General features: G+C 38.9%; 1 protein-coding gene across 3 annotated transcripts; it reads right to left on the reverse strand.

Annotated features, from left to right (window-relative positions):
* Positions 1-487: 487 nt before the first annotated feature.
* On the reverse strand, positions 488-16,599 carry PM20D2 (peptidase M20 domain containing 2). Of its 3 annotated transcripts, none has more exons than XM_023742492.1 (7): positions 14,032-14,178; positions 12,931-13,079; positions 11,169-11,311; positions 9,696-9,769; positions 6,455-6,590; positions 2,288-2,395; positions 488-2,063 (listed from the first exon to the last, which is right to left on the reverse strand). In XM_023742492.1, the coding sequence occupies exons 2-7, from the start codon at positions 12,984-12,986 to the stop codon at positions 1,909-1,911; spliced, it is 672 nt and encodes a 223-aa protein (XP_023598260.1). In that variant the 5' UTR covers positions 12,987-13,079; positions 14,032-14,178; the 3' UTR covers positions 488-1,908. The 3 variants fall into 3 exon arrangements, with proteins under 3 accessions (XP_023598260.1, XP_023598259.1, XP_023598262.1); XM_023742491.1 differs by having other exon boundaries at positions 491-2,063; positions 9,696-9,850; positions 14,032-14,167; XM_023742494.1 differs by lacking the exons at positions 488-2,063; positions 2,288-2,395; positions 6,455-6,590; positions 9,696-9,769; positions 11,169-11,311 and adding an exon at positions 15,474-16,599 and having other exon boundaries at positions 12,947-13,079; positions 14,032-14,081.
* Positions 16,600-20,705: the final 4,106 nt, after the last annotated feature.

Below are 20,705 nucleotides of genomic sequence, written 5' to 3' on the forward strand. Positions count from 1 at the left end.
TAAATGCTACATGAAAACAGTAAACGTCTTAAGTGTCAGAACTCCAGTGAGGACAAAACTGTGAATGCATCATATGGTCAACACGTCAGGGCCCATCACCATCTAAACCCTTTCTCAATGTTTCAATTCAGAGGCTTGAAGTTTTATGCCAGAGGAGATCTGGTTATATGATATAAATCAAAGATAAACAGGTTTTATTTTACTGTTATATACAGAATCAACCAACTGCCATCAAATCGATTCCAACTCACAGCAACCCTGTAGGACAGAACTGCCCCATAGGGTTTCCCAGGCCATAAATCTTTACAGAAGCAGGCTGTCTGCCACATCTTTCTGCCTCAGAGCAGATGGTGGGTTTGAACTGCCAACCTTTCAGTTAGTAGCCAATAACTTAACCACTGCGCCACCAGGGCTCCTGTTATATAGAACAGGAGTTGGCTTTTTTTTTTCCTCCCTGTAAAGGGCCAGATAGAAATGGTTTAGGTTTTGTAAATCACATCCTGTCTCTGTTGCATTTTTTTTTTAAACAACTTTTTCAAAATTGTAAAAACCATTCTTAGCTCGCTGGCCGTATGAAAACAAGCTGTGCAGGCCATATCAGGCCATAGTTTGCAGACCATGATAGGGAAGAAAAGCAATTCTCAACTATAACCCTCCCAAAAATAACCCCTCTCTTTCTTACAACTTCAAATAATTTTAGATAGAATAGTAATTAAAGGTCCTAAGGTCTGTAAGGATAAATGATCTAATCTAACCCTCATTTTCCAAGTGACTTGCTTACAGCAAAGAGGCCAAATTTTCACTTTCCTTTCCTTCCCCTTCCATTTTTGGAATGCTTACACTCAAATTTGGGAATTTCCTCTAAAATATACTAGAGCTTTTCCATATTCACAGCTTAAAATATCTGTTTTACCAGATACTTTTTCTCACACTTTTATCATGTTCAAGAAATACACACAAAATAATAATCATGAAAAACTTATAGTAATTTTTAATTAATATTGGACCAGGATGGGGCTTAAGGAGGCTTAGAATCCAGTAAACGGTAATATTGTCAAGCCACCAGGCTGGCTTCTGAGTAGAAGCCTTCATAGAGCTGCTAGGTGAAAGGGACCAGTTATATGACATTAAAGAGTCAAGCAGGGCATGGTGGACAGCCACTGCTTCTCACATCAAATGCTTCTAGAACACACTGGACTACCAGGCAAAAATCTTATAGGAAGAGTCTACTCCTATCTGTCTACAATTTTTCCGATTACAGTAATACTGAATTAGGAACAGCAATTTAATGCCAATTCTCAGAGTGAATTATAAAAAGAAAACACGTTCTCGTTTTCCTTCCAATGGTAGAACTAAAGCTTATTCTTTGTACCTGAGTTTCGAGTTGTTTCCCACAAGCATTTCTAGGATTAAAAGTGTAGTTTTCTTATAAATAGATTCTCTAAACCAAAACAGGTATAGTCAGATATTCAAAATGTACTTTCCCTGAATTTAGAACTTGAATTTTAAAACTACTTTCTAAAACACCAAAAGCGTCTTTCATGTGCGTCAATTCTGAATACAAAGTTTTAAATCTATTAGGACCTTTTTAAATACACTTACTCAACAACATGTAAATTTATAAAATATTACTGCTGATAAACCACGTATCATCCAGGGTGTTTAAGAAATGCTATCACATATCAGTTTCTGAAAGATCACAATTCCATCAAGTACAGAAATTGGTAAAAATTTTCGTTTTAGACATGTGGCAACGTGTTTTCTACACATTACATATCCTTACTTTTCAGGTAAGAAGAATTTGACTCCTTTATGATTAAAAAACAAGCACTTCCTCCTTCATTAAAAATGATTAAAGGAAAAATCATCACTTCTTAGTAATTCGTAAGTGGCTCCCCAATCTTCCTTTTATTCTACTGTATTTAAAAATTCTTCTTCTTGAAGTTGCAGCCTGAAGTCCTCTCTGATACTTTCTAGCAACTCTGGTTTAAAGATAACATCCAGCGCAGTCATTGCCAAAGCTTTGGCCGTACGCAAAGTATAGAACTGAGCTTCGTGTGCTCCTAAAAGGTAGAGAATATAAATAAAAATACCTCTGTATTTATTACAAATTAACTTCCCAGGTTAGTTCTCAGTATCTAATTTGCCTCTCCAACTTCCCACTACAATATGGTATTTTCTGAGGTGATGTCCGGTAATGAAATAATAACAGGTTAAACTAAACAGTTAGAAAGGCAGCTGCGATTAGAGAGCACACGTCAAAATATTCACTTCTAACAACACTTACCTGCAGCTTCAGTATATTGTTCAGTATGATTCAGGGCATTAGAGCCAATGTAAAAATATGGATGAATTCCAGGAACCACAAAAGTAACATTTCCAAAATCAGTCGATCCTTAGAACACACAAGTAAGAAAAGTAAATGTGATCAATATTTTTTAATTATGAGGTTATAACCAAAATTGTATACTTGGTTATAGTTCTATACCCTGTTAGAAGAGATCTAGAGACGCGAACTTCCTGGAAAGTTGTCCATATGCTCACTACTTTCATTGCTTCACCATCTACTGAGTCCTCAATCCACTCAATCCTCTTCTACCTCCATCAGTCACCACAGCAGCCCTCATGAAGGTACCAAAAACCTGGCCTCACCAATCCCATGGCTACTTTTCAGTCTTCATCTGAGCCATCATTATCTCTTGCCTGAACTAATAGTCTCCTAACTGATCTAGCATTATCTATTCTGTCTGCCAATATTTTCAACTTTTACTTCATCTATAAGCCTTACGTGGTCTGGCTCTATTTACCTTTCCAACTTGATCTCATATCATGCCACTACTTATCTTCTATACCCCAGCTACTCTGGACACTCACCATGCTCTCTCCTGACCCAAGACCTCTGTACACGTCCCCTCTTCACCTATGGAACTCCTACTCACCCTTAGATATCATCTTAAGCTTCCTTAAGGGAGCCTTATTTCACCTCCTTGGTAAAGGTCAAATTCCTCTATCATAAGCTCTCACAGAATTGTGTTATACTCCTTCACAGCACTTTTCAGCTTTAGTTTTTTGTTTATTGATTATTTGGCTAATGTCTGTCTCCCTAATTAGATGATTAAGATCTATAAAGCCAAAAATGGTATTTTAGATCACCATGAATAGGTCTGTAACATGACTGACAAACTTTTGTTGAATAAATAATAGTAAAAATAATGCATTAAGCTCACTTACTAGGTATTTACTGAATGCTTACTACATGCCAAACACTATGCCAGGCAAAGTTAGACATCCAAGAATGAGCGGTAAGGGAATAAAAAAGCACAATAACATATAACAAACAGCAGCTAACATTTAGCTAGAATTACTGTGCTGCAAACACAGTGTTAAGTGCTTTATATGTATTCTCATTAATATTTTGAACAATGTCCATTTTATAGTAACATGGAGAAACCAAGGCTTACAAATACCAAATAACTTGCCCACAGTCTCACTGCTACTAGTTAATGGTAAGCCAGGCTAAAGCCAGACTTTGAACTTAGGCAACGTGGCCTCCATGAAAATGTACAGCTTCAGGAAATAATTTACTAAGTACTTAACTGTGCGTGACATGGTTCCAGACACTGAGGATACAGTGGTTACAGTAGAGCAGTACATACGATAGATGAAAGCCTGCTGCATACTTAAAGATCTTACTTGCAGGGCTAGATCCCTGCACCTACAAATCATACCCAAATTGTAGTCACTTTATTCTACCGTTTTGTCCACTATATAAAACTTAAACCCTGGGGAGATCTAACCTGCGCCTTCCCTCCTACAGCTAGACTGCAGAAACTTGCTAGGGTAAAAGTACAGGACCATGAAGATTGCCAGGACAACAAATTCCTGGTCTTCACCCTCAGCTGACCTCTCAAAGAGGTTCAGGGGAAAACAAACAAACTCTAATGTCCCTGGCCAACTCATCTCAGTGGTTATTCTCTTTCAATCCTCCACTCCACCACCTCGATACTCACTCACCAACTGCTACCAACTGCTTCCTAGGAAGTGTCTGAACCCCTGACCTTGCCGGAACACCTACCCATATTTACTTCTACCCTTAACTCCTGACATCCATCTCAGTAGAATATGTATCCATCCTCCTAATCATGGCTAAACCTGCTATCTATGTTCTAGATCCTATCCCTTCTGACATCAAGAATTCTATCAGTCACTTCCCTCTCGACTTATATCTTCAACCCCTCCCTCCCTATGGCTCTTTCCCTTCAGTCTACAACCCTACTCAAGGATCTTCTTTTAAAAAATCTTTTCTTCTCCCTATCTCCCTCAAGCTGGTATCCACCCTATTTTCCTTTAAAGCTAACTTTTCTTGAAAAAGAATAGTCTTCTTTTCCTATCGCCACTATCTCACCAGTCAGTCAGTAGGTAGAAAAGTGAAATCTGGCATTTGGTCTCACCAGCCTTCAATCATTTTCTTCAAGACAATCCATCAGTTTCTAATTGCTAGTCCAATGGGCACTAGACCATACTTACGTTATTCAATCTCTCTAGCAGCTAAAATGACTTACTTTTCCTTCCCTTCTAAAAATTCTCCAGTCCCTTGGCTTCCCTGACTCCACTCTCTCTTGATATCTAGCTTTCTCTCTAGCCCTTCTCTATCATCTCCTCTACATCACTTCATTTGCCTATCTGTTAAATGCTGGTGATCTCCAGAGTTTCACCTTTCAGCCTCTTCTCCCTCTATGTACTTGGGCAACTCACTAACACCTACAGCTTCAATTATCTTCCATATACTGACAACTCCTAAATCTCCAACCTAGACATATCTTTTGCGGGTTCCAGATTCAACCGACTACTGACAACTCTACTTAGAAATCCTATAGGCACCTCAAATTTAACATGCTAAATAATTTATACAAACACGCTAATAATTTATACCAATTTATACCCCAAACATGGAAGCAGCAGTTAAGAAATCAAATGGTGTACTGCATTGGGAAAATCTGCTGCAAAAGACCTCTTTAAAATCTTGAAAAGCAAAGATGACACTTTGATGACTAAGATGCACCTGATCCAAACCATGGTATTTTCAATCGCCTCATATGCATGCAGAAGCTGGACAATGAAAAAGGAAGGCCAAAGAAGAATTGCTGCATTTGAATTGTGGTGTTGGCAAAGAATACTGAATACACCATGGACTGTCAGAAGAATGAACGAATCAGTCTTGGAGAAGTACAGCCAGAACACTCCTTAGAAGTGAGGACGTCGAGACTCTGTCTCGTTTACTTTTGACACGTCATCAGGAGGGATCAATCACTGGAGAAGGATATCATGCTTGGTAAAGCAGAGTGTGAGTGAAAAAGAGGGAGATCCTCAATGAGATGGACTAACACAGTGATTATAACAATGGGCTCAAACATAACAATTTTGAGGAAGGCACAGGACTGGGAAACATTTAGTTCTGTTATATATAAGGTCACTATGAGTCGGAGCCCACACAATGGCAACTAACATCAACAACGATATACCTCAACCTGTCCTTTCTCTTGAACTCCTTAATCTCAATGAATGACAATGACACCCCACTGTAATCACCAACTCTACTTGAGTCTACTTTATCAGCATCTATTATTATATTTTAGGAGCTATATCTCTAACTTGGCAAATGTATTAGTAATAAAATGCTTTTAAAGGAAAAGTTTAAAAATAAACCTGAAGTACACTTATGATTATTTAAATTCTCAACAGTTGTCTTTTACTCCTCAAAAATTCAAAATGCCCCAGATAACTAGGTAGTTACCTTATTTTGAGGACTGAGAAAAAATTAAAATTCTGTATCACTTTTTGATAAAAAATGATTCTGACTCATAGTAACCCTACAGGACAAGGCAGAACTGTCCCCATAGGGTTTCCAAGGAGCAGCTGGTGGATTCAAACCGCCAACTTTTTGGTTAGCAGCCGAGCTCTTAACCATTACATCACCAGGGCTTCAGCCTTTCTGATAGTTTACTTAAAAATCAGAACTAAGCAAATTTAAACACTATAAAGACTTGACATGTACAGCAAAAAGTAAGTAAACCCCTTGCTACTGAGTCGATTCCAATTTATAGCGATCATACAGGACACAGTAGAACTGCCCCATAGGGTTTCCAAGGAGCAGCTGGTGGATTTGAACTGCTGATTTGGTTAGCAGCCACGCTCTTACGCACTGAGCCATCAGGGCTCCAAGTTAGCTATTTCTAAAAAAAGAAAAAATCTGCTCATTTGACATTCACTCAGTGAAAAGTCCATTTTAGTTTCTTCCCCCTAACCATTAAGTTTGTGAAAAGCACTGTGAAGATTTCAGTAGTCACCTGCCTCCTACCATCAGCCTCCCCAGCCATTACACAAAACCATTTAACCAAAGTTGGTATTTTCTCTTCCTCAAATAGCTCAATACATAATGAAAGAAATTAATTACCTGATGGGCTATTCAGCATTACATCTTCTGAAATGAATTCTATTCCCAGCTTTTTCCCATTTTCCATGTAAGCTTTCCACAGGCTCTTATTGGGAAGAACATTGTAATAATCATGCGCTCCACCTTTAATTTCTACCTAATAAAAAATTTTGAAACAAAAAACTCAAACTATTTAATTTTCAAACCAGTGATATACCTTTAACAGAAAAAGGTTTTAAGAGGAAGCACTTTCTCTTCTGGACATAAACTTGCTCAACTCTCTTACCTTAAAAAATATATGTATTTTCTATAGCAAGCCTAGGACCCTATCTCCTTCATGTTATGTATGCACCAAAACCACACGATGTCACCAAACTCTACTCGCCAGTGAGTCTCAACTTTAGTAGGTCAGAGTGTGGGGTACAGTCCAGAAATCTTCATTTTAACCAGTACCTCCAAGTAATTCTGATGCAAGTGGTTCAAAAACCACACTTTGAGGAACACTGCTTTAGGCTGTAGCCTCCAAAAGAAAGAAATTAACCTTTATTAATATTCAATATACAAAGTGCCAATGACAATACTGCCTGGTCTGAAAGGTGTAAAAGTACCCTGAGAGAAAGACAGAAGTTTTATAATGATGAAGGACTGACAATAGTCCAAATTTATTTATTTCAGCATATGAACATATATAACAAATCAAACCCATTGCCATCAAGTCGATTTTGACTCATAGTGACCGAATAGGACAGAGTAGAACTGCCCCATAGGGTTTTCAAGGCTGTAAACTTTACAGAAGCAGACTGCCACATCTTTCTCTCGTTGAGCAGCTGGTGGGTTCAAACTACAGACCTTTCAGTTAGCAGCCAAGTACTTTACCACTGCGCCACCAGGACGCCTTATGAACATATAGAAACAGTTTATATGTGACCAGTTAAGTGGATGTACAGATTTAGTCTTTGATTAAATCAAAACGGGCAAGATTTCCTCAAACTAAAGATAATACCAATAACACAAGCAAAAGCTAATAGAAAATGTCAGAGATGACATTTCTTCTATTCCTAGTAAAATCTAAGGTGGCAACAATAACAACCTAATCGGAGTCTTAGAAATCAGTCAAAATATGAGAAAATATTAAGACTATTTAAAATACAGATTTAAATCCATGATAGTTTACGATAAGCCTTACCCTAAGGGAATATTGTTCCTGGAGATACTGGCGACAGCAGTTCATGTATGTTTTATAAATAAATATTTTAAACATATTTATAAATAAATAAGGGGATGAACGCTTAATTTTGTACTGCTCTAGGCTATTGGACTCTTTAGAGTACTCATATACTAAATCTATATCTATCTTCTCTAGTAGCATATGAAACTATATCCTTGCTCTTACATTTTGTCCATATACAATAAAACCTGTGAGAGCTGGAACTCAACGGGACTGCCTTGTTTTTCCAGCTCTCACAAGTTTTCCACTTCTGACCAGATGCACTCTTACCACTTTTCTATCGCTTGTTTTAGTGGAAAATATTTGAGGTTTCCTTCTCTGACAGGTTTCCACATTACACGGGTTCCAGCTTTTGCAGGTTTTACTGTATTTATCCACTCACTGCACCAGACCATGACTTTTTACATTCCTATCTTTGCTCACTCCATTTCCTAAGAGATCGCACTCTCTATCCTTCACATCCGAAAGTATGATCTCCTTCAAAGCTCAACTCAGATTTATAGTACTCCATGAAACCTTTCCCTTTAACAGCCCAGACCACCTCTTTCCTGCCTCTGATCCCTTTTGGCACTTACTATCTATACAACTCTTTGGACACTTGAAATATTACATATACTGTCTGAGAATTACTGTTAGTGTAAGACATTGGTACTGATCCAACTAAGTCATAAATCTCCAGTCTAATGAGGGCAGAAAAAAATAAGGTGATAGGTAGGAGGGCTTACTATGGGGTAGGCCCTAAACTCTTGTTTTTTTTGTCTTTCAAAGTACCATTTTGTTTTTTTACTGCTGTAATTAAATGAAGTTTACATTTCAAGTTAGTCTCCCATACAAAATTTTTTTTTTTTTACATACATTGTTATGAGACCCCAACCGCTCCCCCCATTCTGCAACAGCACACTCCTCCCCTCCACCCGATTCCCCATAAACATTCAACCAGCTCCTAACGCTCTCTGCCTTCCTGTCTCACCTCTGGACAGAAGCTGCCCCATTGGTCTCTTGTATCTACATGACTAAGAGGTACACTCTTCACGAGTATCACTTTATGTCCCACAGTCCAGTCCAATCCCTGTAGGCCCTAAACTCTTGATAAACATTATCTCATTTAATCCTCACAAGAAGCCTAAGATAAATAATATTACTATCCTCATTTTTCAGATGATAAAAAGGGGGCCCAGATATCAAACAATGTTTGCAAAGTTTACATCGTCAGTGAGGCTTCGAGGCACAGGTCCAGATCCTGTCTCTCCAACTAGACCACAGGCTCCCCCAGGGTAAGAATCAAGGTTTATATAATCCTGAAGCTTCCCATCCCACTGTACTTCATACATGATTGGGACTTAAATTTTAAGTTACTGATTTTATGGTTCAAATGAACAAACCCTCTTGCCCAACTTCTGTTGTGTGTCTATTTTAACTTCCATTCCAGCAAGGCAGAAGTATTTATATCACTACTACACATATCTGTAACTTTACTAAAAATAGCTTTGCCTGATTTTGCCATAAAGTTCCCTTTATAGGAACTCCAGAGAGCAATTCTAAAAGCCTAACTTTTAATAAGGAAAGGTGTAACTTGCAAATAGGCAGGGATTCTAGCACAGGAATATCAGAATTATTCTAATTACTGCATGAGTGAGATTACTGGTAGTCTTCCCTATTGCAGGAATTGAGTAATACATATTTACAAAAATACATATATACACACACACACATATAAATAATTGACTACTCAGTCAGCTGATTTAACATATTCAAAACATCACCAAACAAAAGAGGCAAAAACTCGTTGCCATCAAGTCGATTCTGACTCATAGTGACCCTATAGGACAGAGTAGAACAACCCTATAGGGTTTCCAAGGAGTGGCTGGTGGATTCAAACTCACAACCTTTGGTAAGCAGCCGAGCTCTTTACCACTGCGCCACCAGGGCTCCAAAAAAGAGGTAAGTTAGGTTTTAATCTAACTTACTATAAACAGCCCCAGCCCACTTATATACCTTTGATTATAGCTTAGATTAACTCTTAAAAGTTCTTACTGTGCAACCTGTAGCCAAAGCTGCAGCTCTGAAGCAATCTTCTGCCTTTTTAGTCAAAACTGGAAGCTCTTTCACTGAGGGTGCACGGAAGTAATAGATTAATTCAGAATAACAGGGAATGATATTGGGTTTTACACCACCATTTTTTATTATACCTATAAAAAGAACCAAATTACTGGAATTAAGCTTGAAGATCATTTCTTTAAGCTTAAATATACCCAATAAAGTGTTTCAGCCAATACATACATAAGAAAAATAATTTAAACTTATTAGCTTCACAGAAATACCAAGCAAATATTTTAATACATTGTACAATATAAGTTTCTAAACACAAGGTGATAGTTTCTGGCTAGTAAGAATAAAAATAATTGTCTATATGTACTTTATTCTAAGAAACATATAATATTAAGATGTTGTGATTCTATATTATAAAGAAACTGTTAGAAATATATACAACTAACTATAAAAAATGAAGAGTAAATCTTCAGCTTTTTGGAAAAGACATTTCAATAAGCTTTATTACAATTATACATTTTTATCAGGTTTTGACATTAAAAAGAAGAAAAAGAAAAAAACCAATGGTATGTGATCCTATGATTACTTTGTACCTCAAGAGTCCCATGAATATTTTAAATGGCATTTAGCTCTAGGGTAATTTTCATGCCAAGAAAAAAACAATGCAGGTCAAAGATTACTTAGTACAATCAACTATCAAAACAAATTCATTTATTTGAAACTACACTGAGGATAAAGATCTGTCCATTCAAAGTAGTAACTAAAACATATGCAAAGTCTAATTTTATATGACCTACTTAAAAAACGTACTATTTCTACATATTCTTGTTTGTTCTTTTTAAAGAAATTAAGGCAGGGAATTAGTAAAAGCATGATTACAAACTGACTTCAGCCTACAGCAAAATCAGGTAAAGAAGAGATATGAAAGCATAACAGTTGCCCAAATCATAGGGGAAAAAAAATAAAAAGGGAAAGAAATTTGTTCCTTTAAGACTGTACTTCACTACAGTACTTGTATCACGATACACATAATTTTGAAAGATGTTATTCATGATCCACAGCACTTGAGAATAATACTAGTAATCATTATATTTATTGTTTAAAAGAGAAAATGACAAAATTTTGCTATTAAGAGACAGTGAGAATAACTGGAAAATCAAGTTCCAACTTTCAACTACTCACAGAAAAAACATAATTTTACATAAAATTATTATCTCTGATACTGAAAGATGACCATTCCATTTATGTATAAATAATCTTAACTTCTTCTTACCCACATATAGACAAACATCCTAGTATTCTGTCATATGAATTTCTGAAATATGTTTTAAAATTTTGTACTATTCATATGAAGTACATAAAATGACTCCCTATGTTTTTAAATGAAATAGTAAGTAATTAGATTGCATTAAAATATATTAAGCAGCATTTATTACACAAAGTATTTGACATTTGTACCATGAACTCTCCAGGTTGGTTTCATTTGCTGTCTTAACACAGATAGATTGTTGTAGGCAAGAACAGCAGCATCTAATGCATTTACTCCTTCCCAGGGATAAGCAGCAGCATGAGATGCTTTTCCATAGTATTTCACAGTCACGCTGGGAAATAAAACATCATTTAAAATGGCTTTTTTTATTATCACTAAAGTTAAGAAGATGCAAATAGAATTATCCAACTATTATTCAAAATAATTCACACAGTTGGAATTTAGATTTGCATATCATCGGTAGTAATAACATTGCGATTTACATATATCTGTCCATTATTATGTAACAGTGCTTGACACAAGGAAAACCAAAAACAAAGCCCTTTGCCATCTAGTCGATTCTGACTCATAGTGACCCTACAGGACAGAGTAGAGGTGTCCCATAGGATTTCCAAGGAGCAGCTGGTGGATTCAAACTGCCGACCTCTTGGTCAGCAGCCATGGCTCTTACCACTGCGCCACCAGGGCTCCTGACACAAGGAAGGCAGTCCGAAAATGAGAGAGAGAACTCTGTTTAATAGACCACCCATATAGATTAAATTTGTAGACAATTCAATTCAAACAAATAAGCAGTACTGTATTACGTGCTAGAATCACAAAGATGGTTAAAGCCAGTTGCCGTTGAGACTATTCCAATTCATGGTGACCTCATGTGTGTCAGAATAGAACTTTGCTTCATATGGTTGTCAGTGGCTGATTTTTTTGGAAGTAGATCGTCAGGCCTTTCTTCCAAGGTGCCTCTGGGTAGACTCGCATTGCCAACCTGTAGGTAGGTTAGTAGCTGAGCACATTAACCGCTTGCACTACCCAGAGCCTCTGGTACAGTACTAGTATAATTTACACCACCCCTAAAACCAAAGTTGAAAGACTCTTGCTAGTGTCAAAGTACCAATTCTGGTGATAAGAACAAAGATACTAGAAGAGTTAAGATTATTCCTCTGAGGACAGACCTTGTGAGTTGCCGAGACATACAAGATAACTGTCTACAATCTAGAAGCACTACTTGGCTGGGACAGACGGTTCTGCTACCATTCGCTAGCTACTGCAGAGTTGAACATGGGGTTTTCCTGAAGTAGCTGAGCAGTGGCTCCTTTTGACTGGACCACTAACTGGGCCATTAACTACTATGATTGAAATTTCTGGTGCAAAAATTTCAAACCACCTCAGTGAAGCATACTCCTAGGTAACAAAGAAAGTGAGCTCTTCAACACAGAGAAAGATAAATACAAGGTTTCAGCACCAGTAAATCAGAAAAGAACAGATTGACAAGTTCTCACTAAAATCCACAGTTACCAGGTTCTGTATTCTCTCTTAGGAACATAAATTTATCCTCTTTGCAAAGAACTCAAATTAAAATAAATATAATGTGTTTTTTTTTTTCCAGAGTCTAATAGCACTGCCTCTTGCAAATCTATTCAGTTGCAAAGGCAACTTCCCATCAAAGATAGCTGTTCTCCAGAAACCAAATTACTTTAGATAGTTTAAAATAGAACATAAATATCAACATATTCTGTTTGACGTTTCTATGCTTTTTAGGAACTATTTTAATACTCCAATTATGAACACCATAAGAAGTCTCAATTAAAATAGGCTCAACAAATGACACTCAATGGCAAACAAGACACCATATTTCAATTTACATGTTAAATGTATAAATGTTTTAGTCTCCGGTTAAAATATGTAAGTATTATATGGGCTATTTGCCACTAAGAAGTTAACTTGATCACTTACTCATGTTCAGCCGCATCAGGTAGATAAACAGCATTCTCTTGGGATGGATGGGCCATAAAAACAGCATCAAGATTTTTAAAAGCCCCCGCTTCAATTAAATCAATTTTGCCACCACCATCTTCTTCTGCAGGGGTTCCCAGGACAATTACCTAGAAGGACATACACATGTCAGAGCAAAACAGCAAGAAAGAAATTGTAGTAGGAAAAATATCAAACAGGTTCATTTGCACATATATTCACAATCTAAGTTAACATCCTCACACTATGGAGAGAGGTTTTGTTTTCTGATATTTAAGTAAGGCAGTGGGATAAATATGGTACTGAGATAATCACAAATTTTAATTTACATTGGTTATACTAACTTGGAGCCCTAGTAGCGCAGTGGTCAAGAGCTATGGCTGCTAACCAAAAGGTCAGCAGTTCGAATCCATCAGTCGCTCCTTGGAAACCCTATGGGGCAGTTCTACTCTGTCCTCCTACAAGGTTGCTAAGAGTTGGAATCAACTCAGCAACAGGTTTGGTTTTTTTTTTCATACAACTTGGTGCAAAGTATGTACTAGAGACACTACAGAAAACGTTTCACAATTTTTAACTCAATTTTACATAACTAATGGCAAAGATGAAAAAAGTCAAATACAACATACTTATTTCCTCAAAATTCCTTAGGACTCATCTCTTAAAGCTTCTTGACTAAACTTGTTAATGTATGTATATAATTATTAATAAGCATCTTACTGGTAAGGAATTTTACAGTTACTAATTCATTATCCTCACAACAACCCTGTGAGGTAGGTGAGCAATCTGTATCATCATTTTAGGGAGAATGGTTTTGAGGCATGAGTCAGAATCAACTCTAGGGCAACTGGTTTGGTTTTGATATTAGTTTTGAAGCACAGAGGAGAGGTGTCTCACCCCAGGTCACAGAGCAAGTCTTCAGGCAGAGCTGGGATTAGAACTCAGATGTCCTGACCTTCGGGCCTGAACTCTGATTCCTTATTGAGCTATCTTATTAAAAGGTATTAACCCATTAATCCTTTATGAAGAGCATTAAACAAATCTTAATACCATAATTAGAAACGGCCAACTATTACACAAACTTACTAATTCGATTCCACCAGTTCAACCAGGCAGATTTATTGGTCACCAAACACCTAATTAAACAAAAGAGAACTTTACAGAATAAACATTTTACTTTAATAGTTAAGCTTAACTTCTTCAAACAGTTTTAAAAAGCAAAGAAAAATTACAACTAATATACTTTCGAGATCATGTATAAGACAACAATGAAACAAGCTGGAAAAGCTCTTGGCTTGCAAAGGGAATCGATATAAATTCCATTATCAGATAAAACAGATAACTTTGCTAAAACTGAGAATTATCGTTTGAAATCAGATGTTTGCACATTTCCCAAAATCTTTTTCTTTAAGAAGTTATAAAGCACCCAAAATCTTAAATTAAGCTGCTCTTTACCCTTAACCTTTGACTCGTTAAATATGCTGACTCTTACTGATTTCTCGGAACCTTCCATAAACCTGGTTAAAGCTCAATCTCTCCAGTATTTCATGCAATGGCAAAAGAGGCCCCCACCCAAACAAAACAAAAACCTGACCAGAAGCAGAAACAAGCCCCAGAGGCAGAAAAGAGAAAGCAGCTAAAATGAAAAAGCCACAAAAGATGGAATTGTTAGGATAAAAGAGAAAGGTTACTGATACTGAAAAAAAAAAAAAGGTCTAAAGAACATCAAAATAAAACATTAGTCTTCCCCTTAACCTGAATGGTGGTGATTGTATCTTAGCTCACAGAATGAAGAATATACCATCTGGAAAAACAGAGTAACACAAGATTAAACTTGCCCTATGACAAACATAAACGACATTTTCCTGTTTAAAGAATCAAGGTATTTCTTAAAGAAATAAAAATTAAGACTTAAGGATGAACTCATCTACCTAATAAATGTTCACTTCCCAATTATTTGTATATTTCTAGAGGTTTGGTGGTCCTAACGACTGAAAATTTCCTATCCAAATACCAATTATTCGAATCACAACATCTCCTATGACTGCCACAAACAAAGGATTTGGGGGAGCCTAATAAGGAGGAGCTGTAGGTTTCCTACAAAAATTACTTCCTCTAGAGACTGCGCAACCTTGTCAGCAAATTGTGGTTGCCACTCAATTACCAAAACTAACCCGTAAGGATAACCAGACTTGGTTCTAAGTTCTTTCCTAAGGGAAAATACACTGAATTGTTTACAACTACAGAAAAGGAAACAAAAACCTGCAAAAAAAGAAGTCTCGAAGTCGACAACACGTGAACTACAGGCTTTTATTCAGGGGTTCCGCCTTTCGGCAAAGGCGAGGCCAGGACGTTGAGTACCGTCCCCCTACACCTGCCTAGGGACGGGAGGGGACGATGCACAGGGGATGCACCGGGGTCCTGCCATTCCCGAGCTGCCGCGGAGGACTCAGCGGGCGAGGGAGGACCCCGGGCCGGTCACCGTCTGGAGAGTCTGATGAGAGTCACGCGCCGGCGCCCCACCTCACCTTCACCAGCGGAGACTGCCCGGCGAGACCCTCCAGGGCCCCTTTCACGCCCAGCGCGGCCGCCGCCCCGACCTCGGCAATCAGGTTGTGGCCGCAGGCGTGCCCGATTCCGGGCAGCGCGTCGTACTCGCAGAGGAAACCCAGGTGCAGCGGCCGCCGCTCAGCGCCCGGCGCCACCCGGCCCCCCGGCGGCTCCCACTCGGCCCGGAAGGCAGTGGCCAGCTGGTAGTGCGGCTGCACCGTCCAGGCAGCGGCCGGCGGCTCCTGCTCGAAGAAGCGCGTCAGCACGCCGTGGGCATGATGCTCCTCGTAGGCCAGCTCGGGCTCGCTCCAGATCGCGCGGCTCAGGGCCCCCAGCCGCTCGGCCGCCTCGTCGATGCGCTCCGCGGCGCGCAGCTTCAGCAGCTCCAGCTCACAGACGCCAACGCCGGCGCCCCCTTCCCGGGGCCGCTCCTCCACGGGTCTCATCCTGCCCAGAGCGGGGTACCGGTCTGCAGTCCGGTCGCTGGCTCGCTTGCAGCAGCCCACCGCGTCTGCGCGCGCGCGCCCAGAGGCCGCTAGAATCCCGAGGACGCGCGCCCGCCGGCTCTACAGCTCCGGGGAAGTCCGCCCCCAGCCCTGGGCCTCGCCTCCAGCGCCTCTTGGGAAACGCGATCCTTCCCTTCTCCTCCTAGGCAGGTGCTCCGCCCCCGGGGCAGGAGGGGCGCTTTGACCGAGACTGGGTTCCGGCCCCCGTCTTCCTTCTTTCTCGGTCCCTAGCTGCCCTGACCGTGCATGGCAATTGAATTATGCTCTAAAATCATTGTTACTTTTCCGTTGTTGCTTATTTCCCATAGCAGAAAGGTTCTATTAGTTAATAGTCATCAGTGACAGAACAAGTAAAACATTGTCCCTAAAAGAGGGTGCCAAATACTCCAAACACGTCTCAGTACTGCCTCCACTTTCTCCTCTTTGAGGGTGCTGTATTGTCTAAAAGCTGCAATTAACGCTATATAGTTTTCTTATCAGAACCCAAATTTACTAATGTCTAGAACAGAACTTGGAATACAAGAAGCTCTCGATATGTATTCACTATTCTAATATTTACTAGAACTAAGAATTCAGAATGAATTTTAAAACAAACCCTCAGACCGAAGAGTTACTGAAAACATTTATAGTAATTTCATATTGTTTTGTTGATTTGGCCATTTGTTTTGAATAACAGACGGCTTTGAAACGGAACATATGATTAGTTTCGTTTATAACTCTGATACTGGACACGAGTAACATGAACTGTGCAGCTGGTGTTCATATTATAGGGTGGGTTTTAAATTAAACTCAATGAAGAAATTCAAGATGCCATCCATACTCTTGTTTTTCTCCAGAGCTAAGCACAAAGTCTAAAAAACTGTTGTTGATAATATGCCTATTAATAGCACTGTAGAGGTTTATATTCTGAGGTGTACCACGTATTAAAAGCTTCCATCAGCTCCTTATATTCCAGTCTCTTTCCTTAACTTATTACAACTAGGTTAAATAGTACAATATATTCTTATAATAAACTGATTTTTTTTTTTTTAAGAATTAAGTCTAAAGGAAGCTAAAATACATGAAAAGTATCTACCACTGGTTTTATTACCACTATATGTGCTAACAAGGAGCCCTGGTGGCGCAGTGGTTAAACACTTGGCTGCTAACCGAACTGAATGGTGGGTGGTTCAAATCCACCAGCTGATCCAGGGAAGAAAGATGTGGCAGTCTGCTTCCGTAAAGATTTATAGCTTTGAAAACTCTATGCGGGCAGTTCTGCTCTGTCCTATAGGGTCTCTAGGAGTTGGAATCAACTCAGTAACAGGTTTGGTTTGCTTTGATATGTGTGCTAACAATACCATGGTAAATGTCACATTCTAAACCCGAAAACACTGTCATTCTCATTTAACACTCCTGCTGAAACTCAGCCCTAAAGACAACAAATGTAGTATTAAATTCCTGGACCCCTTGGGCTATATTTAATAAACCTTACTCTGGTCTACTTCTGACACAAATCTCCCCTTTGCTGAGGAAGCAAAGGCCCTGTGTGAGCAAAAATAATAGGTAATATTTTAGTGTGCTTACTATACTCGAGGCTGTGTTCCAAGTACCTGACGTAAGATAGTTACTGTGATTATTTATAAGGTGTCCAAGATGACACAGCTAGTAAGTAGTAGACACAGTATATAACAGAAATCAGCGTCTGGCTCCAGTGGCCATGCTTTTAACCACCATTCTCTATTGCTTATGTAGACAGACATCCAAATTCATAAATTCATCTACAACTCATCAATTCACATCAAACCCCACAATAATCGCTCATTTTGAATGCGTTTTACTGTAGCAACTCTGCCTCTTGACATCGGTAGAATACATGGTTTATTTGCTTTTGTTAGGCAGCAATAAACAGCAATAGAAAGTGGGATATGTAAAATCTCTGTAGAAACTGCTAATCATATTGTTTGTTAGGAATTAGTAAAGCTGTCACTTGGAGGTAGAAGAAAGATAGGTTTGTTTCAAACTCTGATCCTGCCCTATTCCCAGCAGCCTTTGACCTCTTCTTTTCCACTCACGATTTTCTTCAGTGTGGGTGTATGTGCGTGTTGGGTTCCCATTGTTGGTACCATATATTTCTCACCCTCTGCTGCTTTGCACCCTTAAATTCATTTATTTGATTAATTGTGATAACACCCCAGAACCTAGTATCACATGGTCAGGAGACAGTTCTTTCTCTGTGTCAATAAATAATTGTTCACTGATTATGCTTCTTGCTTCTAGTAAGTTGAGTAATGGTAGCAATTACCACTAAACTACACTAACTACCTACAGATGTTGTGTGTGTCAAAGTTGTGCTTCTTCCTAGACTTGTCCTTTCCCTGTGAGAGCTGGAGGGCAAGAAGAATGGCTTTTGGAAGCTGTAGGATTTGGACATGTGGCTTTCTTGAATCTGGTCAGCTCAGTAATTCTTACAACTGTTTTCATTTCTACCCATGTATTCATATGTCTAACTGTACCTAATGTGCAGCTAAAGAGGCTGTAATTACTTTACTGGAAACGATGAAAAATTAGAATAACTCCCCTTATCTGGTGCTGGATCTTAAGAAATGATACAATACCCAGAATTTCGTATTAATTTAGTATTAAAAAGGTGTTAATTTTTAACTTTTTTTTTCAGGGGGTGGAGGGACAGGGAAATAGTTCTCACTCAGGACTGGTTTTAAAGTATGAAGATGCCTCTTCTTTCCTGGCTGCTCAAAAAATCAGCCATCACAACTGACGCAGTAACTTTCAGAGCAATAAATCCATGAAAAATGAATGCTTTGGTGGAAAGAGTAGATCAACGATTTCCTTCATCCTGGAAAAGTAATACTATTTAAGACTGAAATACTAGGCAAAGTGTACCTGACTATGCTGGATGTTATTTGACTTTCAGATTCAGAAATTGTCTTTCCTTTTGGCAAGACAATCTGCTTTGGAATGGTTTACATTCTTTAAATTAGAGTAAAATAAAATAATAACATCTTCAGCACAGACTAGCAAAGCATGATCTCAATGAGAAGTATTTTGAGAACACAGATAAAGGCATGGAATGCAAAATAAAATAAAGAAAATTAAGTGTAGAGCAAAGACAAATAAGGGTGCTGTGGGGGATAAAAGATGATAGAATGACTTGGTCAATGGAGACAGTGCAGATATTTTAGCAGAAGATAAATAAAACTTATAGTATAACCTTCAAAAATATAAAATAAAGAACATATTTCCAAAAGTGCATCTGAATCTTGCTACTATCTTTTCATTTTAACAATATTTGGAACATGAACAATTTACTTTAGTACCAAGCCCTGCCCACTACAAGATTTTGGGGGCTGCCATTGCCAGCATACGGAATAAACACAATATATTACCACTCTGAGATACTGGGGTTCCCCTAGACCCCCCAAATATTTATAGTTTTTCTCCAGAAAGCTCTCTAGCTAAAATAACCATGTAACCCATACTACCTAGCACATTAAGAAATCAATCTGGGCTAAGGGGCGGAAGAGCTGGCTATCATATAGCAGAAGGCAGAGAACTAAGAGAGTAGGTCAGCAGAAAGATGAATTTTGACTGGGACTGAAGGGACATGGAGGATTGTACACGTTACTAAAGATTTAAAATAAAAGGCGGGGCCAAGATCGTGGAGTAGTCAGACGCTTCCTGTAGGCCCTCTTACAATAAAGACCCAAAAAAACAAGTGAGTCAATTATATTTGACAATCTAGGAGCCCTGAAAACCAAAGTCAAAGTTGAGGAATTAGACTGAGTGGCAAGGGGAGGGAGAGATGGTTCAGAAGCAGCGAGGAGTTGCCAGACCTGACCTATTCAGCACAGACACCCTGCAGGCTGGATCAGCTAGCCCACGAGGGATGAGGCAAGCAGTGGTGCTCTGGATGCATTTGCCACACCGGGAGAGACCAACCTGCAGAGAGACTGCTCAGGCTTCCAGAACCAGCAAGCAATGGTGCTCAGTCAGTGAAAGATAAATACAAGTATCTAATCTATTGAGCAGATCAAAAAAAACCTCTTTTGGGAAGTACCTCTCTCCCATTTACCTGCCCCCTTCCTGCTCTGCTCCGGTCCCAGGTCCAGAGCATAGAAAAGGATGGAATACTCCCAAACTCATTCTATGAAGCCAGCATAACCCTGATACCAAAACCAGGTAAAGACACCACAAAAAAAATTATAGACCAATATCCCTCATGAATGGAAACCCTGGTGGCGTAGTGGTTAAGTGCTATGGCTGCTAACCAAAAAGTCTGCAGTTCGAATCCACCAGGCACTCCTTGGAAACTCTATGGGGCACTTCTCTGTCCTATAGGGTCGCTATGTGTCAGAATTGACTCGAAGGCAATGGGTTTGGTTGGGTTTTGGTATCCCTCATGAACATAGATGCAAAAATCCTCAACAAAATTCTAGACAGTAGAATTCAGCAACATATCAAAAAAACAACTCACCATGACCAAGTGGGATTCATACCAGCTATGCAGGGATGGTTCAACATTAGAGAAACAATCACTGTAATCCATTACATAAATAAAACAAAAGACAAGAACCACATGATCTTATCAATCGATGCAGAAAAGGCATTTGACAAAGTCCAACACCCATTCGTGATAAAATCTCTCAGCAAAACAGGAATAGAAGGGAAATTTCTCAACATAATAAAGGGCATTTATACAAAGCC

Source organism: Trichechus manatus, unplaced genomic scaffold, assembly GCF_000243295.1.
Source record: "Trichechus manatus latirostris isolate Lorelei unplaced genomic scaffold, TriManLat1.0 scaffold00211, whole genome shotgun sequence".
NCBI classification, from domain to species: Eukaryota; Metazoa; Chordata; class Mammalia; order Sirenia; family Trichechidae; genus Trichechus; species Trichechus manatus.

Excerpts from the sequence above, each read along its gene's own strand:
- PM20D2 (XM_023742491.1), bottom strand. The coding sequence starts at position 12,986 with ATGGCCCATCCATCCCAAGAGAATGCTGTTTATCTACCTGATGCGGCT. Across the intron at positions 2,396-6,454 it reads AATGCTGAATAGCCCATCAG|GATCGACTGATTTTGGAAAT; the intron begins GTAATTAATTTC and ends GTGTGTTCTAAG. Across the intron at positions 2,064-2,287 it reads ACAATATACTGAAGCTGCAG|GAGCACACGAAGCTCAGTTC; the intron begins GTAAGTGTTGTT and ends TCTACCTTTTAG.